The sequence below is a fragment of the Oncorhynchus keta genome, chromosome 5 (assembly GCF_023373465.1).
Source record: "Oncorhynchus keta strain PuntledgeMale-10-30-2019 chromosome 5, Oket_V2, whole genome shotgun sequence".
NCBI classification, from domain to species: Eukaryota; Metazoa; Chordata; class Actinopteri; order Salmoniformes; family Salmonidae; genus Oncorhynchus; species Oncorhynchus keta.
Window position 1 is genome coordinate 3,524,627 of NC_068425.1, and position 24,377 is coordinate 3,549,003.

The window sequence follows — 24,377 nt, forward strand, 5'->3', positions numbered from 1 at the left end:
GCTCACTTGTGGTTGACACCCATACTGGAATGATTGTGGAGGTGTGAGTGTTGTTAATGTCCCTTACGACTCTGTTCGATATGGCCTCACTTGACGCTCTTGTCCCCTTATCTTGTGAGGTCTTCCTATCCCATAACCTTTCTTTAGTACGATCTTCGTGCAGGCAGGATGGATGCCTCCTCTGACACGTGTCACAGGTGTTCCTGTTATCACAATCTTTTGAGCGATGCCCAGGCCTTAAACAGCCCAAGCACAATTTATTCTCTTGAACAAACTTCTGTCGCTCTGCGGTGGGCTTATCCATGAACTTCCAGCATTTGTGGAGACTGTGACCTGACTTCTCACAGAAGACACAACTAGTAACAGTATCTTTCTCATCAGAGTTAGTTGCTAATACCCTTGCTCCGGGGCTTTGAATCCTTGGCGTCTTAGGTTTTCCATCTTCGCTTGGTTTCAAAGCATGAAGGGATGTCACAGGATTGCAAGCGATCTTTGCTTCTCTCGTGAGAAACTTCACAAACTGACTGAAGCTTGGAAAGATCTCAGTTTCTTCTAAGATGTCTATGACCTTTCTATTCCATCTTGAAGTTAGCCAATCTGGAAGTTTAGCGAGGATCTTTTGGTTTTCATTACAGTCATTAAGCACCTCCAGGCCCTTATTCTGAGACATAGCAGCCTCACAGCTGCGAAGAAAGTCTACAAGGTCTCTAAGTTCAAGACTGTCCTTGGATCCTATCTTAGGCCATGCATTGAGCTTATCTCTGAAGGACTTGGCGATGAGGAATTTGTTTCCGTACCTTTCTTCAAGAATGGTCCATGCAGCATAGTAGGCTGACTCTGTTCCTAACATAAAGTAACTTTCGATGGCTTTCTTGGCAGGCCCACCAATATATTTTCTCAAGTAATATATCTTCTCAGTTGCTGGTATGTTCTTCCTGTCTATCAGAGTCTGAAAAGAGACCTTCCAGTCAGTGAACGAGAGTGGTTCTCCATTGAATGTTACTGGTTCTGGTATGGGGAGGCGGCTTTCACTGATTGATTCCGCTAGTAACCTGAACATGGTCTTGGTGCCATCTTCTTGCTGTGTGCTTGTCACAACATGTTGTGGTGAGAGACTGTGAAATGAGCCACTTCTGTGCGTGACTTCTTTCATAGATTTGCAGTTAGAGAGTAGTTCTCTCTTCTCGTCCTCTGAGTTTTCATCTTGCTCATACACTTGCATTCGCGCCTTGGCAGCATTTAGTTTCTTGAGCACTTCTAGGCGCTCTAACTCTCTACGCTTGTCTTCTAGTGTCCTTCGTCTGGCAGCATTTTCTACCTCTAACTTGACTCGCAGCCTAGCTTCTTCTAAGCTGCGTTTCACAGCCTCAGCTTCTTCTGTCCTCTTCTTATCTTCATCTTCGAGTCGCTGAAGCTCTTCTAGTTGGCGTTCTTGCTTAACCATTACTTCTAAAGCTGCTTGGTTAGCAGCAACTTCCGCCGCAGCCTCTTGTCTCTTGACAGATGACACGCTTGAGCGTCTGGAGTTGACCTTTGAGTTGCTTTGAGACTGGGAGGAAGCACTTGAGGGCTGATAGTTGAGACTTGACTTATGTGAGAGTTCAGACATGCACAAGGAATTGCTGTCCTTCCAGTGCAACTCTATCTGGTTACTTTGACCTTCTTCCCTGCCTTTTAAATGACACCTTACAGTCTTGATAATAGACATTGTAACTGCTTCACAAGTATCAACTCTGCGTCGTATATCGTTGTCGGGAATGTCGATTTGACGCAAATTTACATAGACAAGGTTTAGCTCTGTAGAGGCATGGCTAATCTTGTTTAAGAGGTCTTCTAGTAGGTCTTCAGAGCAACAGCCTGTCAGTGACAGTTTTGCTTCCTTTACCAGAGCCTTCCACTTCTCATAGCTGACCCTGAAACGATGTTCGAGCTGTCTCCACCTTTCGTCGCGCAGTTCTCTGCCCTTTTCAGTTAACCTGCGGACCCTCTCACCTTTTCGTGGCTCTTGTTGTGCTATCTCATTAGCAGCCTCTGTATCATCATTCACTGGCCGAAGTGACTCCACACCAGTCTGGGCCTCTTCCTGCTGTTCTTTTGTTCTGATGAAGGCTCGAAGTTTGCGAGGTGTTGCTGCAGCTGCTCAACTTGACCCACCCCATCTCTATCACCTTTAGTGAAACTACCTCTTTCTGACATTCTAAATCAAGTCAAATCAATTCTAGCTAAGGTTTGGATAAGTGAGTAGGTAATTTATACTCTAATTCACTGTAATTTAAAACTCAGTATGTGGTATAAACATGTATAATGCTTGTAACAAAGGCTTGAACAAACACCTTACCAAACAATTACACTATTAACTTACAGGTGAATATATAATTAATAGGTGTACGCTGACCCTTAATGTTTGTGACTATATATATATTTTTGGTAAGTATCAAATAATATTTTTCAGTAATACACATACCAGTGATACATTAAGATAGAAAGAGCAAATGCATAATACCAGAGTCTTTATGAAATAGACAACTATCTCCAGTCCTTACGAATTGTAATCTTAAAGTCTCTTATTAGCTGTTCACAAGGCTAGGACCACCTTCAAACACCTTGACTTGTACTTGCGTGTCTGACTTTCCTGTTAGTCTTGACCTTATGTTGCCTCACGATGCTTCCTTATGTGGAGATTTTCTTCTTAGTTTGCAGGTAGGTGCAAAACTCTTATCTGGCAGATGACAGGGTCTACCAGGATTTGGGAATCTTGTAGACGTTTTACAGCTGGATGTGATTCTTCTTTCTCTCTTGCTCGTGAAGAGCATTGAGTTCTCACTGTAGCTCCCTTCAGTAACCACGAGCACAACCGTTCCTTGATTTTAACTGGCGGCTTTATTCTGTAGTTTTAGTCAGAATTATCACCTTCCGTGAGAACTATAAAGTAAATGAAAAATACAGTTAAGCACACTCTTACAACCTTATCTTACGAGTGACTTATTAGCTTGGTATAACTCTGAAGTGCTTACATACATAACAGTTTAACCGGCGTTATAACAGGTTCAGATTAACACATGAATAAAGGAACAAATACCTCATTGGCTGCTTATTACAGAAGGGAGGAAATCAAACTTCACACTTATTATTCCTGGCATGAATTCACACTTCATCCTAACATACACTCTTCAACCTTTATGAACTACACCCAATGACATGAAAACTTAGCTAACGCAGCGCAGGATTGCCTTCCCTCCAAAGGTGTGTTGCTACAATAAGGATCCCCGTTACAACAGTATTAGCTACGTAGTTCCGCTTGTATTATCATTTCCCCCGCACAGCGGACACATAAACAATTCAAACAAAAGACAACGACATAACCTGTAAGTCTAACTGTCAGTTACATTGTGGGGTATGCATTGGTGTCTGAGTTGTGTGCTAGTAGTTTAAACTGACAGCTCGGTGCATTCAATATGACAATAATTCTCACAAATACAAGTAGTGATGAAGAAAATCTCTACTTTGAGCCATGAGAGATTGACATGTATAATGTTAGCTCTCTGTGTACATTTAAGGGTGAGTCGTGCTGCCCAGTTCTTGGCCAATTGTAATTTTCCTAAGTCCCTCTTTGTGGCACCTGACCAAACGACTGGACAGTAGTCCAGGTGTGACAATACTAGGGCCTGTAGGACCTACCTTGTTGATCATTGTTAAGAAGGCAGAGCAGTGCTTTATTATGGACAGACCTCTCCCCATCTTAGTTATTGTTGTATCAATATGTTTTGACCATGACAGTTTACAATACAGGGTAAGTCCAATAAGTTTAGACTCAACTTGTTACATTTCCACATTATTCATTTCAAGATTTAGTTGAGGTTTAGTGTTTTAATTTTAGGTCCCAAATACAGGGCCTTTAGTTTTTGAAATTCATGTATTTAGGACTAACTTATTTCTTGCCACCCATTCTGAAACTGACTGCAGCTCTTAAGGTTTGCAGTGATTACACCTGCTGTGGTAGCTGATGTGTATAGTGTTGAGTCATCAGTATACATAGACACACAGGCTTCACTCAGCGCCAGTGGCAAGTCATTAGTAAAGATAGAAACAATAAGGGGCCTAGAAAGCTGCTCTGGGGAATGCCTGACTCTACCTAGATTATGTTGGAGAGGATTCCATTAAAGAACACCCTCTGTGTTCTGTTAGACAGGTAACTCTAGATCGACAATATAGCAGGGGATGTAAAGCCATTATAATTCCAGCAGCAGATTATGATCAATAACATCAAAAGCTGCAAAAAAGTGTTTCAAACATTATTTTTTATGTTTCTGAGTTAAATAATTATAATTATATTTTGTTGAGCTTTATTTAACTAGGCAAGTCAGATAAGAACAACTTATTATTTACAATGACAGCCTACCCTGGACAACACTGGGTCAATTGTGCGCCACCCCATGGGATATAATCCAGCCTGGATTTGAACCAGGGACTCGTTCAAGAGTGGTACTTCTTGCACTGAGATGCAGTGCCTTAGACCACTGCACCACTCGGGAGCCAATTGAATAGGGATCTTCCATCAAACACAACACAGAGTATTTTCTGAAGTGTTCAGATTTTCCTGTCATTTGTTCCCCTGGCTCAACAGTTGGAGATGAGATGATTGGTAGGCCATGTGAATAATTCAGCACAAAATCAAGGAAGGTTCTACTGATATTTGAACTCAGATCACTGGATTCAAAGAGCAGCGTGCTAACAATCACACCATAGAATCATATGCTAAATCCAATTTGGAATTGTCCAGAGATTTGAACTCTGAATGCAGGAATCAGATTCCTGAGTGATAACCTTTACAGCGTTGAACCCTGTACTGAATACTCTGTGATGGGTGCAGATTTTACTGTCCTTGATTCATCGGAAAAACACAAAACATATTTTCTGGCTTGAACTGGGCTACCCTACCATGTTACAACTTGAAAATCTGCATATTTCCAACACGATTGATGTGATGAGGGAGAAAGTTATCTTGAATATTTTCAGTTCTTTCGGTGTACTGCATAAAGATGGTTGGTCATGGTTGAGGTTTCCAGGGTTACAGTAACGTTAGTGCAGAAGTTGTCATATGCTGAGGCAGTTAAGAAGTAGAGGAAGATGGGTCAAGGGGGAGAGATCCAAAGAGGAGGGGGGAGAGATCTGTACCAGTACAGAGGGATAAACCAACAAGTGATATATGAAGTAAGTTGCATTTGGGCATTTATGTAATGGTTTAATAAAAGTTTTAGGTTGTGTGGTGGCAGCTGCATTTGTGCGAGACTTGACATCAGAAGAGTTGCATCTCGGATCTGTATTTCTTTTAACTGCACTGTCGGTTAGGAGCTCGTAAGTAAGCATTTCACTGAAAGGTCTACTGTTGTATTTGGCGCATGTGAGTAATACAATTTGATTTGATTCATTTTTAGTTACAGCGTGTTTTAAGTGGTGGTGTCCCATCCTTTCATGCTGTTGGCCTGAAGTACGACTAAATAGATGTAAATTGGGGAGTATGGTTTTTATTATATATATTTGTGTGAGTGTAGTGTTAGATGGTAGGGTATTTGTTGTATTTTTGGTTGGTGTGGTTGTTGATAAACATGTTTAAAAAGCAAAGTATAAGAGAGTTATACTCCAGTCTAGTAGGTGGCGGTAATGCAACATGTATTGATGCCAACCTGCCGTTAAATCTCATCAAAGAAGGTCGATTTCACTGACGCGGTCCGCTTGGAACAATAAATAGAGCGAACAAGGCTCCTTCCAGTTCACAATCCTGGGAAGACGCACGAAGAACTTCTTGCTTCAACAGTGATTGAACGGAACTCTTCTGCCCGCCTCCCGCGCAATATAACATTCCGGATTGATAACGTAATAATTACGAGAACTGTCTTAGTAAAATAATCTAAGAATCTCTATATTTGTACCGTTAATTTTGATATAAAAGAAAATGGAGTCTCAGGTCCGCCAGAACTATCACCACGATTGCGAAGTTGCAATCAACCGGATGATCAACATGGAGATGTTTGCCTCTTATACTTACACTTCAATGGTAAGGGGACTGTAATTGGCTACCAAGAGGAGCAGTTTGTTGTTTTACCTAGTATTATTATGCCTGAGCCTAAATATTTTTTCTGTACGCCGAGGCAACAGCTTTGAGGTAGACGTATCATTCAAATAAAGCTCATAAATATATCCTTGGACAGAGCGTATCAGGTTAATTGGCAGGTTACCAAGTAGGCTTATGATTTTCCGGATCATATTGCTGTGTCAATCATGCTTAGATCCCTCGATAATATAATGAGTTATATTTGACATGTGTTTCTAAACACACTTGTTTTTCAACCCAGGCTTTCTATTTCTCCCGTGACGATGTGGCTCTGCCTGGCTTCGCGCATTTCTTCAAGGAGAACAGCGACGAGGAGCGGGAGCACGCCGAAAAGCAACTCTCCTTCCAAATCAAGAGAGGTGGACGCATTTTACTCCAGGACATCAAGGTGAGCGCCTGAGCGTCGAAAAACGCATGCCTTGTATACTGCGCAACAAAAAGAACGTAAACATCTTCGTAGAGGGTTCTCTGGTTGAAATGGTTCTTGTCTCAGTAAGAAAGGTTCTACCTGGAACCAAGTGGCTGATCTATAATCTATGGCAAGAAGCCTTTATAGTCAATCTAGAGCAGTTCATTGTAAGGCAGGCCCTGTGTGGCTGCCCTGGTATTAGAGCAAGGTGACCAGAGTGACCATATAACGTCCTGACTGCTTAGGCCTGAAGACACTGCCTCCATTCCTTCATAACCACTGAATTGGTCACGTGCACTGACTACAACAGGTGTAGACTTTGAGGTGAAGTGTACTTACTAGCTCATTCCCAACAATGCAGAGTTAAAGATAAATATTTGCTAAATAAAAATGGGAATGATAACAAAGAATAACAAGGCTTTATACAAGTACTGAGACCATGTGCAGGGGTATGAGGTAGTTGAGATATAATACAGTAGGTAAGGGTTAAAAGTGACTTGGCAATCAGGATATGTGACTGGTGTCAATGTGTGTGGGGGGGGGGTGTGTGTTGGGGGTTGTAGACTAGTGAGTGCAAAATAAGTGGTTAAACTCTTCTACTCAGACCCCTGTTTGCCTCCAGAACAGCCTGCATTTTTTGGGGACATTCTACAAGGTGTCTGAAACGTTCCACAGGGATGTTGGTCCATGCTGACACTCTGAAATCAGGCATTTGCTGCAGATATTACGGCGATATAGTCTTGCTGTGAACAGCCCGTTCCATCTCGTCCCAAAGATTCTCTATTGGTTTGAGGTCTGGGGACTGTGCAGTGAACTTAACTCGCTGTTCCAGGCAATGTTTTTCCACTCAATTGCCTGTTGGAGACACTTTAATTTTAACTTGATGTAATACATCAATACAATCACTTTAGCCTTATATAAATAATGAAACATGTTTAATTTGGTTTAAATAATGCAAAAAAAGTTTAGGTGAATGTAAAGTGCAATATGTGCCCTGTAAAAAAGCTAATGGTTAAGTTCCTTGCTCAGAACATGAGAACATGCGAAAGTTGGTGGTTCCTTTTCACTTGAGTCTTCAATATTTTAGGTTGTAGTTATTATGACTATTTCTTTCAACCATTTGTATTTCATATACCTTTGACTATTGGATGTTTTTATAGGCACTTTAGTATTGCCAGTGTAACGTTAAAGCTTCCGTCCCTCTCTCGCTCGAACCAGGAACACATCGGAAACAGCCACCCTCGAAGCATCGTTACCCATCTCTCCACCAAAGCCGCGGCGGCCCTTGCAGAGGGCAAGGGGAACAACTACTTCAAGGTCTCAAAGCGAGTGTCACCGATTGAAACGCTATTAGCACGCACCCTGCTAACTAGCTAGCCATTTCACATCGGTTACACCAGCCTAATCTCGGGAGTTGCTAGGCTTGAAGTCACAAAACGCTCAATGCTTTAAGCACAGCGATGAGCTGCTGGCAAACGCACAAGTGCTGTTTGAATCAATGCTTACGAGCCAGCTGCTGCCTACCACCGCTCGGTCAGACTGCTCTATCAAATGTCAAATCATAGACTTCATTTTAACATAGTAACACAGAAATGAGCCTTGGGTCATTAATATGGTCAAATCCAGATACGAACATTTCGAAAACAAAACGTTTATTCTTTCAGTTAAATACGGAACCGTTCTGTATTTTACCTAACGGGTGGCATCCATAAGTCTAAATATTCCTGTTACATTGCACAACCTTCAATGTTGCTAACTAATGACATAATTATGACATAACGAGTCAGATGGCCCAAACTGTAGCATGTACCCTGACTCTGCGTGCAATCAACGCAAGAGAAGTGACACAATTTCCCTAGTTTAATATTGCCTGCTAACATGCATTTATTTGAACTAAATATGCATGTTTAAAAACATACTTCTGTGTATTGATTTTAAGAAAGGCATTGTTTATGGTTAGGTTAATTTGTGCAACGATTGTGCTTTCTTCGCAAATGCTCTTTTGTTAATTAAATCGTCCCCCGTTTGGCAAAGTTGGCTGTCTTTGTTAGGAACAAATAGTCTTCACACAGTTCGCAAAGAGCCAGGTGGCCCAAACTGCTGCATGTGCCCTGACTCTGTTGCACAGAACAAAAGAGAAGTGACACAATTTCCCTAGTTAAATGAAATTCATGTTAGCAGGCAATATTAACTAATATGCAGGTTTAAAAATATATACTTGTGTATTGATTTTAAGGCGCCGTTTATGGTTATGTACACATTGGTGCGTTTGCCAAATTGGTGATTTAACTTAGTAGGCTATGATTCAATGATGAATTAACTTATGGCTTAGATCCCGTTAACGGGATCGATATGACAACAGCCAGTGATTGTGCAGGGCGCCAAATTCAAAACAGATCTCATAATTAAAATTCCTCAAACATACAAGTGTTTTACACCATTTTAAAGAAACGTATTAATACCACCAGTGTCTGATTTCAAAAAATGCTTTACAGCGAAAGCACACCTAACGATTGTTAGGTCTGTACCTAGTCTCAAAGGAACACAATTCTTCCAGCCAAAGAGGAGTCGCAAAAAGCGGAAATCGAGAAATGAATCGCTAACATTTGATCTTCATCAGATGACACTCATAGGACTTCATGTTACACAATACATGTTTTGTTCATATTTATAGCCAACAATCTCAGTTTACATTGGCGCGTTAAGTAATGTTTTGCTTCCAAAACATCCGGTGATTTTTGCAGAGCCACCTCAATTTACAGAAATGCTCATAATACATATTGAGAAAAGATACAACTGTTATGCATGGAACTTTAGATTAACTTCTCCTTAATGCAACCGCTGTGTCAGATTTCAAAAAAGCTTTACCGAAAAAGCACACCATGCGATCGGAATTCAGCGCTCCGAAACAAAACGAGCCATACAGATATCCGCCGTTTTGTGGAGTCAACAAAGTCAGAAATGGCATTATAAATATTCACTTACCTTTTCTCTTCATCTGAATGGAATCCCAGTTCCACAATAAATGTTTGATTTGTTCGATGATGTCCAAATACCTCCATTTTGTTTGCGTTTAGCCCAGTAATCCAAATTCATGAGGCACGACCAGGCAAAGTCATAAAGTTCCGTTACAGTCCGTAGAAACATGTCAAACGATCTATAGAATCAATCTTCAATAATGTTCCAACCGGAGAATTCCTTTGTCTTCAGAAATGCAATGGACTGCAAGCTAACTCTCGTGAACGCGCGTGACCAGCTCATGCCACTCTGGCAGACCTGACTCAATTCCGCTCCCATTCCCTCGTCCTTCACAGTAGAAGCATCAAACAAGGTTCTGAAGACTGTTGACATCTAGTGGAAGCCTTAAGAAGTGCATTATGACCCCGTAGACACTGTATTTGATAGGCTATGAGTTGAAAAACTACAAACCTCAGACTTCCTACTTCCTGGTTGGATTTTTTTCCTCAGCTTTTTGCCTGCCATAAGAGTCCTGTTATACTCAGACATCATTCAAACAGTTTTAGAAACTTCAGTATTTCCTATCCAAATCTACTAATATGCATATATTAGCAACTGAGCCTGAGTAGCAGGCAGTTTACTCCGGGAACCTTAATCATCCAAGCTACTCAATACTGCCCCCAGCCATAAGACGTTAAAAGGCACCACGTTGATTATATGCAACGCAGAACAAGCTAGATAATCTAGTAATAACTACACATGGTTGATGACTAGTGATTTATTTTAAGATTGTTTTTTTTACAAGATCGGTTTAATGCTAGCTAGCACCTTACCGTGGCTCATTGCTGCACTCGCATAACAGCTAGTCAGCCTGCCACGCAGTCTCCTTGTGGAGTGCAATGTACTCTGCCGTGATCGGTGTCAGAAAATGCCGATTACCGATTGCTATGACATCTTGAAACTCGGCCATTCCGATTAATCGGTCGACCTCTAGATAGGAGTGGAACCCGGTGTGGTCGTCTGCTGTAATAGCCCATCCGTGAGTAGGATCGAGTTGTGTGCTGAGCTGGGGTTCTGGAAACATTTGGCGTTGCAAGCGCCATTCTCTATCGACTGAGCCACACCGGACCCATGATGTGCTTCATAAACTCCAGCTTATGTGGTTGTTCATAGTGACTGTTAAAATGACTAAATCTTGATCTTTCTGCATTGGTTCCAGTTTGTCAGATATACTGATTGAACTGACTTTGAATTATGTATAGAAACATCTGCTAGTAGTCCCTAACCCTTCTGTGTTCACTGTCCTGTGTAGAAGCCAGAACGTGATGAGTGGGGCAATGGGCTGGAGGCCATGCAGTGTGCTCTGCAGCTGGAGAAGAATGTGAACCAGGCCCTGCTGGACCTGCACAAGATTGCTTCTGACAAGGTTGACCCCCATGTAAGTAATATCATTACATAGAATACAGGTACTGTCCCAGGAGCTGATCAGGTTGTTGTACCTCTGCTAACTAATTACACATGATTGTGTGACCTGCCTCTTTAGACGCATGAATGCCACTTTACACACACGATGCAGCTCGTGCAGGAGTTAGACAGCTGTAAACACCTCATTATCTGCACTTATGCCATTACCACCAGGCTCTTGTGTGTTACTGTATCTACAATAGTCTGTAGTCATTCTCTTTTCTGACCTGTTTTCCCTCTTTAGCTGTGTCACTTCCTGGAGACCCATTACCTGAATGAGCAGGTGGAGGCCATTAAGAAGCTGGGAGACTACATCACAAACCTCACCAAGATGGATGCTGTCAACAACAAGATGGCAGAGTACCTGTTTGACAAGCACACCCTGGGAGGCCAGAGCTAAACCGCTTCCATCCCCAGGCTACGGCCTCCAGCCTCAGACCAGGACTCCTGGCTTCTCTGATAGATCCTACTGGCTTTACATTTATAGGGAGGGAGAGTGTTAAACTGGTGCAGTGCAACACTGCTGTGACATTGATGTTTTTGTTGACAACACTACTGTATTTTGGAGGCAAGGCATCTTGTAAAACAATAAAAAAATATCACTAAAGTTTTTTTCTAAGTGTTGACCTGTAGTAATGATTCAGTCTATTCAGGTTCTTTGCTCGGTCTTACTGAGCATCTTCATACCAGTGATAAATACTGACAATTGTAGACCAACTAGTGGCTGAGGGTCATAACAATAGGATAAGTTCAACATGAGGTTTTATAAAGGATGTTACCTCTCACCACAGGGCACTATTACAAGAAATGTGACAGATGCCATGTCAATTAAGGGCCCAACTGTCAACTCTACCCATAAAAGTGAAATGGGTAACTACAGTCAATGAAGACCTTAACTCTGCATCTCAAAAGGTTATTAGACAGCCTCGAGGGAAATCTGTATGCCGCGTGGGGCTGCAGCGTAGCCTAGTGGTTAGAGTGTTGGACTAGTAACTGAAAGGTTGGAAGATCGAATCCCTGAGCTGACAAGCTACAAATTGGTCTTCTGCCCCTGAACAAGGTAGTTAACCCTCTGTTCCTAGGCCATCATTGAAAACAAGAATTTGTTCTTAACTGACTTCCCTAGTTAAAGGTAAAATACACATTTCTCTAGTGATGGGAAGTTAAGCTCTTACTGACATAAAATGCATCTTGACTCTTGTTTCAGTTGCTAATAGTTCTCCTACCAACAAACTAACTGAATAATCACAATAGAAATCCTAATGCCTCTCGTTCACCATAAAGGGCTTATTGGAGCGGTCATATGGTTGCAAAGCTACTGGTAATTTACCAATTAAGTGTTCTGTAATTAACAGGCAGTCTAACTTTGGTCATTTATACTTTAACTGAAAATATTTCTATTTTTCATGTGTCCATATAGTACATGGGTTTCTAGTGGATAGACCAGGTGGTTGAAGGGGAAAATAGCCTAATTAAATGTGTTTGATCAACAATGGCATTTTCAATCATTCTCCCACTCATCCATTTGTCTTTACACAACTGCCACCAACCTTTACAACCATGAAATACTGACATGGTAAAATAATTGAGTACATTTTTAAAGGTAATGGTTTTCACTAAGTTGATGGTTTATGTAAAAGTACATTTTATATGTGAAAGCTCCATGGAGGGCCTGAGATTTGTGAGAATCTGAAGTACCTGAAAAGGCCACTAGAAGGCACCTGGCTAAACGACATGTTCCTTGACATTTACAAACATTTGTGTTATGGATCCCAATTACCTGCTGTCAAGGCAGCAGCTACTCTTCCTGGGGTCCAGTGAAATAAAGGCAGTTCTATACATTACAAACCAAATGTCGCCACATGTGTTTGCCCTCAGGCCACTACTCTACCATATATCGACAACACAAAATAAATGTGCGTGTCTATAGTGCATATGTGTCTCTTCACCCTCCCCGCTGTCCAGCAAGTTGTATCTAACTATTTTTAAATCTAATTTACTGTTTGCATGACTTGATGTGGAACAGTAGCCATGTCATGTCTCTCTGTAGTACTGTGCACCTCTCATAGTCTGTTCTGGACTTGGGGACTGTGATGAGACCTGGAGACATGTCTTGTGTGGTATGCATTGGTGTCTGAGTTGTGTGCTAGTAGTTTAAACTGACAGCTCGGTGCATTCAATATGTCAATAATTCTCACAAATACAAGTAAGATAACTGTGGACTTCATTGTTAAGATGTGATTTGGCGTGAGAGGTTCTGGACCTAATGGATCATTCAGATATTCCGTAGTTAGGGGCCTACTATTTAAAATCGCCATGACTTCATAGAGAAAGGTACGCAGAGAAGCGGTGTCGAGTCTTCCGTCTGACTGATCAAGAGTGGATGTTAAGACACTTCGTATCGTGCAGATTTGCCTTTCCCAAACACCACCCATGTGACTTGAAGATGGGGTGTTCATGATAAACTCGCATCCAAGTTCCTTCAGTCGTGTTTGATCCATTTCTTTCAGGGCGTCCACAAACTCGCGTCTTGCGCCAATGAAGTTGCTGCCTTGATCACATCTGATTTGACGAACATTACCGCGTATGGCAATGAATGAACGCAGGGAATTGATAAAAGCGTCGGTGGTTAAGTCGTCAAGCATTTCAATGTGAACTGCTCGGGAGCCCATGCAAGTGAATAGGAGCCCATAACGCTTTAACTCTCTTCTTCCGTCCTTGGCATAGAAAGGTCCAAAGCAGTCCATCCCGCAGTATGTGAAGGGAGGCGCGGTCTCCATGCGTTCCTTCGGAAGATCTGCCATCCTTTGCCCTTCTGTACATCTTCTGAATTTCCTGCATTTCACACATTTGTAGATGTGAGAGGAAACTGCATTGCTGCATCCTAGGATCCATATACCGTTGGATCGCAGCTCATTGATCGTCATTCCACGTCCTTGGTGTCGTACTCTTTCTTTCATGATAGTGCAGGATTGCGGGATGCTTCACATGGGAATGAAGAGTTGCATGAGCCAAGCGACCTCCCACCCTGAGGATACCTTGCTCATCCAGAAATGGACTCAATTTATGCAACTTGCTTGCTTTATCTTTGGTCTTGATGTCTTTCTGGTGCCTGAGGTTGTGTATCTCATGGGGAGAAAGCTGCTTCTTGAACCATCTTTATAATGGTGAGCTCTGCCTCTCTCCTTTCTTCTATGCTTGTAGCTTCACTGGACCTCAATTTTAAGCCTATGGCTTCCTTGACATGTCGTTTGAGCCTGGCAATAGCTTTTACCACTCTTGCCCAGTCTGAGAACTTATGAAGGTGATCTAGTAATGATCTTTCTTCCTTTGCTTGGGTATCATGGACCAGGGATTTCAGCTCTGGATCATTGTCTGAGAACTCTTCCCCCTTGACTTGTCCTTTGGGAAGTTCTTCATGCCAAAGAAAGTCTGGACCTGTGAACCAGTTGGAAGCCATGAGCTGTTCTGATGTGAGACCTCTGGAAGCATGATCCGCAGGATTCTCTTCAGAGGTCACATATCTCCATTGTTCGGGATCTGTGCTTTGCTTAATGCGTTGAATACGGTTAGCTACAAAGACGTGGAATCTTCTGGCTTCATTGTTGATGTAGCCAAGAACTACCTTCGAGTCGGTCCAGAAGTATTCCTGTAGACCTTGTATCTCTAGCTCCTTTTTGAGCATGTCACTTGTTCGAACAGCTACCACCGCTGCTGAAAGTTCCAGTCGTGGTATGGTCGTAACCTTGGAGGGGCGACTCTCGACTTCCCCATAACTAGGGAGCAATGAACTTCTCCTGCGGTGCTGATTGTTCTGAGGTATGAGCACTCTCCATAACCTGAGGTACTAGCGTCAGAGAAGTGATGGAGCTCATAACTCTGCACCTCCTTGAAACTTGATGGCAAGTAGCTTCGTTGGATCCTTACCTCAGACAAGTTTTGTAGACCTTGGAGCCAGAATTCCCACTGGGAACGTAGGTCATCTGGAAGGGGGTCATCCCAGTCGATTTTGTCACGACACATCCGCTGCAAGATCTGCTTCCCCGCCAGGACAAAGGGTGCCACAAACCCAAGCGGATCATATACAGAGGCTACTGTAGACAACACTCCTCTTCTTGTGAGTGGGCGTTCCTTGACAACTACTCTAAACTGGAACTCGTCTGATGCGACACACCACAGTACACCAAGCGCTCTCTCCATGTGTGGTTCACCCAGAGCCATATCCAGGTCTTTGGCACCCTTGGCACGTTCTTCCTTGGGAATTGTGGCTATAACTTCCTTGCTGTTAGAGATAAACTTGTGCAACCGAAGTTTGCCGATGCTGCAAAGCTCTCTTGCTTCTTTCACCAGCTGGGCGCTTCAGCTTCAGGCGATACGCTCGTCAACCCATCATCAACATAAAAGTTCCTTTCTATGAACTGGATAGACTTCTCGCTGAAGCTTCCTCGTCCTTCGGCAGCAAGATGTTTGAGACCATAGTTGGCGCAACCAGGAGATGAAGCTGCGCCGAACAAGTGGACCTTCATACGATACACTGAGGGTTGAGACTCTAGATCTCCATTCTCCCACCAAAGGAACCGTAGATAATCTTGGTCTTCTGCTTTCACATGAAACTGGTGGAACATGCGCTCTACGTCACACATGATTGCAACTGGCCCCTTACGAAAACGACAAAGGACGCCCAGCAATGTGTTTGTCAACTCTGGACCGGTAAGGAGATGATCATTCAAGGACGTCTCTCGAAACTTAGCTGAGCAGTCAAAGACGACTCGTATCTTCCCAGGCTTTTGTGGGTGATAAACCCCATGGTGCGGGATGTACCATGCTGGATGCTTGTTAATTTCCTCTTTAGAGACCTTCTCAGCATCTCCACAAGCTATAGTCTCTTCCATGAATGCTGTGTAGTCCTTGTAGTACTGCTTGTCTCTCCTTAGCCTCCTTTCCAGGCACTTGAGTCGGTGAACTGCACATGTTTTATTGTTCGGCAGATTGGGTCTTTCTTCCTTAAACGGCAGCGGCATCTCATAATGTCCATTGTCCTTACGTCTGATGCCCTCTTTCATTTTCTTCAGGAACCGGATATCCTCTTGAGATATGAGGTCCTCTTCTGCAGCTCTCTCGTTGAAGTCAGATTCAAGCGTCTTGATAATGTCCAGTGTTGTGATTACCTCTCTTACACGTGTTCTACAAACATAGTGTACTTGATTTGTGAGGTTGGAAGAAGATTGAAGGCTTGGCATCACCTGTCTAACGATAACCCGATGACTCACTCCAATAGGGTCGCCATAGTCGATACATGGATTTCCATAGCCGACTATGCTCCAGCCAAGATCTGTTCTCTGAGCAAAGGCTGATTTCCCTTACCAGACACAATTTCTCTTGGTAGGAGAGCCTGGGAGCAGTTGTAGCCAATTAAGAGACCGACATCACAGCTCTGTTGAGGAGCAATCTCCTCTGCAATGTGTTCAAGATGAGACCATGCTCTTGCAGTCTCTGGAGTAGGAATATGATCTCTGTTTGCAGGAATAAACTCTCTCGAGTAGGTCGTTGGCAGAGGGATTTTCTTCTCCAAGTAAAGCCCTCTAACCTGCAAACCAGACAGCTTCTGGCAGGACACAATGGTATTCCTTGAAGCCATTGTAGAGAGTTTCAGTTGGATTGGCTCCTTCCTTGTATTGAGAGCCTTTGTTGTCTCTTCAAGGATAAAAGTGGTGTCGCTCTGGGTGTCAAGAAGTGCATACACAAGAACTTCACGATCTGGCTCACTTGTGGTTGACACCCATACTGGAATGATTGTGGAGGTGTGAGTGTTGTTAATGTCCCTTACGACTCTGTTCGATATGGCCTCACTTGACGCTCTTGTCCCCTTATCTTGTGAGGTCTTCCTATCCCATAACCTTTCTTTAGTACGATCTTCGTGCAGGCAGGATGGATGCCTCCTCTGACACGTGTCACAGGTGTTCCTGTTATCACAATCTTTTGAGCGATGCCCAGGCCTTAAACAGCCAAAGCACAATTTATTCTCTTGAACAAACTTCTGTCGCTCTGCGGTGGGCTTATCCATGAACTTCCAGCATTTGTGGAGACTGTGACCTGACTTCTCACAGAAGACACAACTAGTAACAGTATCTTTCTCATCAGAGTTAGTTGCTAATACCCTTGCTCCGGGGCTTTGAATCCTTGGCGTCTTAGGTTTTCCATCTTCGCTTGGTTTCAAAGCATGAAGGGATGTCACAGGATTGCAAGCGATCTTTGCTTCTCTCGTGAGAAACTTCACAAACTGACTGAAGCTTGGAAAGATCTCAGTTTCTTCTAAGATGTCTATGACCTTTCTATTCCATCTTGAAGTTAGCCAATCTGGAAGTTTAGCGAGGATCTTTTGGTTTTCATTACAGTCATTAAGCACCTCCAGGCCCTTATTCTGAGACATAGCAGCCTCACAGCTGCGAAGAAAGTCTACAAGGTCTCTAAGTTCAAGACTGTCCTTGGATCCTATCTTAGGCCATGCATTGAGCTTATCTCTGAAGGACTTGGCGATGAGGAATTTGTTTCCGTACCTTTCTTCAAGAATGGTCCATGCAGCATAGTAGGCTGACTCTGTTCCTAACATAAAGTAACTTTCGATGGCTTTCTTGGCAGGCCCACCAATATATTTTCTCAAGTAATATATCTTCTCAGTTGCTGGTATGTTCTTCCTGTCTATCAGAGTCTGAAAAGAGACCTTCCAGTCAGTGAACGAGAGTGGTTCTCCATTGAATGTTACTGGTTCTGGTATGGGGAGGCGGCTTTCACTGATTGATTCCGCTAGTAACCTGAACATGGTCTTGGTGCCATCTTCTTGCTGTGTGCTTGTCACAACATGTTGTGGTGAGAGACTGTGAAATGAGCCACTTCTGTGCGTGACTTCTTTCATAGATTTGCAGTTAGAGAGTAGTTCTCTCTTCTCGTCCTCTGAGTTTTCATCTTGCTCATACACTTGCATTCGCGCCTTGGCAGCATTTAGTTTCTTGAGCACTTCTAGGCGCTCTAACTCTCTACGCTTGTCTTCTAGTGTCCTTCGTCTGGCAGCATTTTCTACCTCTAACTTGACTCGCAGCCTAGCTTCTTCTAAGCTGCGTTTCACAGCCTCAGCTTCTTCTGTCCTCTTCTTATCTTCATCTTCGAGTCGCTGAAGCTCTTCTAGTTGGCGTTCTTGCTTAACCATTACTTCTAAAGCTGCTTGGTTAGCAGCAACTTCCGCCGCAGCCTCTTGTCTCTTGACAGATGACACGCTTGAGCGTCTGGAGTTGACCTTTGAGTTGCTTTGAGACTGGGAGGAAGCACTTGAGGGCTGATAGTTGAGACTTGACTTATGTGAGAGTTCAGACATGCACAAGGAATTGCTGTCCTTCCAGTGCAACTCTATCTGGTTACTTTGACCTTCTTCCCTGCCTTTTAAATGACACCTTACAGTCTTGATAATAGACATTGTAACTGCTTCACAAGTATCAACTCTGCGTCGTATATCGTTGTCGGGAATGTCGATTTGACGCAAATTTACATAGACAAGGTTTAGCTCTGTAGAGGCATGGCTAATCTTGTTTAAGAGGTCTTCTAGTAGGTCTTCAGAGCAACAGCCTGTCAGTGACAGTTTTGCTTCCTTTACCAGAGCCTTCCACTTCTCATAGCTGACCCTGAAACGATGTTCGAGCTGTCTCCACCTTTCGTCGCGCAGTTCTCTGCCCTTTTCAGTTAACCTGCGGACCCTCTCACCTTTTCGTGGCTCTTGTTGTGCTATCTCATTAGCAGCCTCTGTATCATCATTCACTGGCCGAAGTGACTCCACACCAGTCTGGGCCTCTTCCTGCTGTTCTTTTTGTTCTGATGAAGGCTCGAAGTTTGCGAGGTGTTGCTGCAGCTGCTCAACTTGACCCACCCCATCTCTATCACCTTTAGTGAAACTACCTCTTTCTGACATTCTAAATCAAGTCAAATCAATTCTAGCTAAGGTTTGGATAAGTGAGTAGGTAATTTATACTCTAATTCACTGTAATTTAAAACTCAGTATGTGGTATAAACATGTATAATGCTTGTAACAAAGGCTTGAACAAACACCTTACCAAACAATTACACTATTAACTTACAGGTGAATATATAATTAATAGGTGTACGCTGACCCTTAATGTTTGTGACTATATATATATTTTTTGGTAAGTATCAAATAATATTTTTCAGTAATACACATACCAGTGATACATTAAGATAGAAAGAGCAAATGCATAATACCAGAGTCTTTATGAAATAGACAACTATCTCCAGTCCTTACGAATTGTAATCTTAAAGTCTCTTATTAGCTGTTCACAAGGCTAGGACCACCTTCAAACACCTTGACTTGTACTTGCGTGTCTGACTTTCCTGTTAGTCTTGACCTTATGTTGCCTCACGATGCTTCCTTATGTGGAGATTTTCTTCTTAGTTTGCAGGTAGGTGCAAAACTCTTATCTGGCAGATGACAGGGTCTACCAGGATTTGGGAATCTTGTAGACGTTTTACAGCTGGATGTGATTCTTCTTTCTCTCTTGCTCGTGAAGAGCAGTGAGTTCTCACTGTAGCTCCCTTCAGTAACCACGAGCACAACCGTTCCTTGATTTTAACTGGCGGCTTTATTCTGTAGTTTTAGTCAGAATTATCACCTTCCGTGAGAACTATAAAGTAAATGAAAAATACAGTTAAGCACACTCTTACAACCTTATCTTACGAGTGACTTATTAGCTTGGTATAACTCTGAAGTGCTTACATACATAACAGTTTAACCGGCGTTATAACAGGTTCAGATTAACACATGAATAAAGGAACAAATACCTCATTGGCTGCTTATTACAGAAGGGAGGAAATCAAACTTCACACTTATTATTCCTGGCATGAATTCACACTTCATCCTAACATACACTCTTCAACCTTTATGAACTACACCCGATGACATGAAAACTTAGCTAACGCAGCGCAGGATTGCCTTCCCTCCAAAGGTGTGTTGCTACAATAAGGATCCCCGTTACAACAGTATTAGCTACGTAGTTCCGCTTGTATTATCATTTCCCCCGCACAGCGGACACATAAACAATTGAAACAAAAGACAACGACATAACCTGTAAGTCTAACTGTCAGTTACATTGTGGGGTATGCATTGGTGTCTGAGTTGTGTGCTAGTAGTTTAAACTGACAGCTCGGTGCATTCAATATGACAATAATTCTCACAAATACAAGTAGTGATGAAGAAAATCTCTACTTTGAGCCATGAGAGATTGACATGTATAATGTTAGCTCTCTGTGTACATTTAAGGGTGAGTCGTGCTGCCCAGTTCTTGGCCAATTGTAATTTTCCTAAGTCCCTCTTTGTGGCACCTGACCAAACGACTGGACAGTAGTCCAGGTGTGACAATACTAGGGCCTGTAGGACCTACCTTGTTGATCATTGTTAAGAAGGCAGAGCAGTGCTTTATTATGGACAGACCTCTCCCCATCTTAGTTATTGTTGTATCAATATGTTTTGACCATGACAGTTTACAATACAGGGTAAGTCCAATAAGTTTAGACTTAACTTGTTACATTTCCACATTATTCATTACAAGATTTAGTTGAGGTTTAGTGTTTTAATTTTAGGTCCCAAATACAGGGCCTTTAGTTTTTGAAATTCATGTATTTAGGACTAACTTATTTCTTGCCACCCATTCTGAAACTGACTGCAGCTCTTAAGGTTTGCAGTGATTACACCTGCTGTGGTAGCTGATGTGTATAGTGTTGAGTCATCAGTATACATAGACACACAGGCTTCACTCAGCGCCAGTGGCAAGTCATTAGTAAAGATAGAAACAATAAGGGGCCTAGAAAGCTGCTCTGGGGAATGCCTGACTCTACCTAGATTATGTTGGAGAGGATTCCATTAAAGAACACCCTCTGTGTTCTGTTAGACAGGTAACTCTAGATCGACAATATAGCAGGGGATGTAAAGCCAATATATTTCCAGCAGCAGATTATGATCAATTACATCAAAAGCTGCAAAAAAGTGTTTCAAACATTATTTTTATGTTTCTGAGTTAAATAATTATAATTATATTTTGTTGAGCTTTATTTAACTAGGCAAGTCAGTTAAGAACAACTTATTATTTACAATGACAGCCTACCCTGGACAACACTGGGTCAATGGGTGTCCACCCCCATGGGCTATAATCCAGCCTGGATTTGAAACAGGGACTGGTTCAAGAGTGGTACCTCTTGCACTGAGATGCAGTGCCTTAGACCACTGCACCACTCGGGAGCCAATTGAATAGGGATCTTCCGGGTTAGGGGAGAGTTTGGCCGTGTAGGCCGTCATTGTAAAATAAGAATTTGTTATTTTTTTATTTAACTTTATTTAACTACGCAAGTCAGTTAAGAGCACATTCTTATTTACAATCAAATCAAATCAAATCAAATTTTATTTGTCACATACACATGGTTAGCAGATGTTAATGCGGTGGAGCGAAATGCTTGTGCTTCTAGTTCCACAATGCAGTGATAACCAACAAGTAATCTAACTAACAATTCCAAAACTACTGTCTTATACACAGTGTAAGGGGATAAAGAATATGTACATAAGGATATATGAATGGTGATGGTACAGAGCAGCATACAGTAGATGGTATGAACAGTATATACATATGAGATGAGTATGTAGACAAAGTAAACAAAGTGGCATAGTTAAAGTGGCTAGTGATACATGTATTACATAAGGATGCAGTCGATGATGTAGAGACAGTATATACGTATGCAAATGAGATGAATAATGTAGGGTGTAACATTATATAAGGTAGCATTGTTTAAAGTGGCTAGTGATATACTTACATCATTTCCCATCAAGTGAGTATTAAAGTGGCTGGAGTTGGGTCAGTGTCAATGACAGCTTTCTTGGGAACAGGAACAATGTTAGTGGTGGCTGTTTAACAGTCTGATGGCCTTGAATAGAAACTGTTTTTCAGTCACTAGGCCAGCTTTGATGCACCTGTACTGACCTCGCCTTCTGGATGATAGCGGGGTGATACAGGCAGTGGTTCGGTGGTTGATGTCCTTGATGATCTTTATGGCCTTCCTGTAACATCGGGTGGTGGAATGGTGTCCTGGAGGGCAGTATTTTACTGTTTGATAACTTTGTGCAGACTGGTCACTACCCTCTGAGAGCCCGGTTGAGGCTTAACACATGTTCTCTGGGTTGAATACAGCCCGAAAGATTTGCTAAAGATTTGCATCTGTAGAAATTGTGAGTGCTTTGTGAAAAGCCTATTTTTCAGTTTCCTTCTGCTGAAAAACGCTGCTCACTTAGAACTTCCTGGACTGTCAGTGTGAGTGGACCAGTTCAGTTTGTCTGTGATGTAAATCTGAGGAACTCCAACTTGCTACCCTCTCCACTACTGTTCCATCGATTGGTAGGGGGTGTTCCTCATTTGCTGAAGTCCACAATCATCTCCTTAGTTTTGTTGACGTTGCAGTTTGAGGTTATTTTCCTGACGCCATTTCCGAGGGCCCTCACCTCCTCCCTGTAGGCCAATTTGTTCTGGCTAACGTTGTTGGTAATCAACTCCCTACCACTGTTGTTTCGTCCACAAACTTGATGATTGAGTTGGAGGAGTGCGTGGCCACTGCATGTGAACAGGGAGTACAGGAGAGGGCTCAGAACGATTTGGGAACCCCGTGTTGAGGATCAGCGGGAGGAGATCCTGAACCATCAAACCTCACCACCTGGGGGTATTTTCTGAAGTCCAGTACCCAGTTTCACTGTCATTTGTTCCCAGGGTCTCAGCTTGATGACGAGCTTGATTGGTACTATGGTGTTGAATGAGTTGTAGCACAAAATGAAAAGCATTCTCACATAGGTATTCCTCTTGTCCAGGTGGGTTAGGGCAGTGTGCAGTGTGGTTGAGATTGCATCGTCTGTGGACCTATTTGTAAGCAATTGGAGTGGGTCTTGGGTGTCAGGTAGGGTGGAGGTGATATGGTCCTTGACTAGTCTCTCAAAGCACTTCATGATGACTGAAGTGAGTGCTGTGATGGGGCGGTAGTTTTAGCTCAGTTACCTTAGATTCTTGGGAACAGGAACAATGGTGGCCCTCTTCACGGCCTACCGTGGCCAAACCCTAACCCGGATCGGCGCTATTTGTGCCACGATTGTGGGACTCACAATGAGGTTGTGATACAGCCTGGAATCGAACCAGGGTTTGTAGTGACGCCTCTAGCACTGAGAGTTATGGAATGGTTAACCATTTACATATTATTACTGTTTAGTCTTTTGCGGCTGGGACATGATGGAAGGCTCTGGACAACTTAACACATGTTCTCTGGGTTGAACATTACAGAAAAGATTTCCCGTAAAAAGATTTGCATGTAAAATAAAAAATATCTTTGTAAAATACTATTTTAATGCTCTGTTTACCCTTCTGGTAAAACAAGGTCACTTAGAACAACCTGGACTGGGGGCTGTGCGTAACATAGTAAATGTAAATCTGGGATACATGATATGTTTTGATTGGTATGTATTCATTTGCTGAAGTCCATTATCCATTTCTGTATGTTGTGTTACAAACTGCATTTTGTACAATGTGTTAAGACCTTTTAAAACATATGATATGTTATGAAATCCAGTAGTTTGTTGTGGCTAACGTTAGGTTTTTATCAACTCCCAACCACTTGTTTCTTAACCACACAACTATTTTAAAGTTGAAGGAGAGGAGTATGTTCTGCATGAAGATGGTCTCTCCTACTGAGATTTGAACTCCGAATGCAGGATTCAGAGTCCTGAACCATCAAACCCCACAGAGTATTTTCTGAAGTGTTCAGATTTTCCTGTCATTTGTTCCCCTGGCTCAACAGTTGGAGATGAGATGATTGGTAGGCCATGGAATAATTCAGCACAAAATCCAGGAAGGTTCTACTGATATTTGAACTCCCCAGTCACTGGATTCTGAGTTTCAGCGTGCTAACAATCACACCATAGAATCATATGCTAAATTTATTATTTGGAATTGTCCAGAGATTTGAACTCTGAATCCATGCAGGAATCAGATTCCTGAGTGATAACCTTTACAGTGTTGAACCCTGTACTGAATACTCTGTGATGGGTGCAGATTTTACTGTCCTTGATTCATCGGAAAAACACAAAACATATTTTCTGGCTTGAACTGGGCTACCTACCATGTTACAACTTGAAAATCTGTCCCCATTTCCACCTGACTTGATGTGATGAGTTTCAAAGTTATCTTGAATATTTTCAGTTCCAAGTTTTCATTTACAACAAACATCTTGGCGTTTTCTGTTATAATCTCCAATCGTGCGTACTGAGGACTGCTTATCTACTCCCACCCACTTGTTTCTTTGGTTACAACCATTTTAAAGCCTTTCTAGGGAGTTTACTGCATAAAGATGGTT

The 24,377-nt window shown here is 42.4% G+C and overlaps 3 protein-coding genes across 6 annotated transcripts in view; all 3 read left to right on the forward strand.

Moving 5' to 3' along the window:
* LOC127929971 (ferritin, middle subunit-like) overlaps nt 1–24,377 on the forward strand; it is a 74,273-nt gene that overhangs the window by 27,061 nt on the left and 22,835 nt on the right. The window lies entirely within an intron of this gene.
* LOC127929970 (ferritin, middle subunit-like) overlaps nt 1–24,377 on the forward strand; it is a 58,122-nt gene that overhangs the window by 10,910 nt on the left and 22,835 nt on the right. The gene's annotated exons all lie outside the window — the stretch shown is intronic.
* Nucleotides 5,769–24,377, forward strand: part of LOC127929973 (ferritin, middle subunit-like) — a 41,444-nt gene continuing 22,835 nt past the window's right edge. For both annotated transcript variants that reach the window (XM_052518490.1, XM_052518491.1), the window contains exons 1-4: nt 5,769–6,055; nt 6,354–6,500; nt 10,792–10,917; nt 11,188–11,406. In XM_052518490.1, the coding sequence (XP_052374450.1) occupies nt 5,954–6,055; nt 6,354–6,500; nt 10,792–10,917; nt 11,188–11,343 (531 nt within the window). In that variant the 5' untranslated portion in view covers nt 5,769–5,953 and the 3' untranslated portion in view covers nt 11,344–11,406. The remainder of the gene's footprint in view (nt 6,056–6,353; nt 6,501–10,791; nt 10,918–11,187; nt 11,407–24,377) is intronic.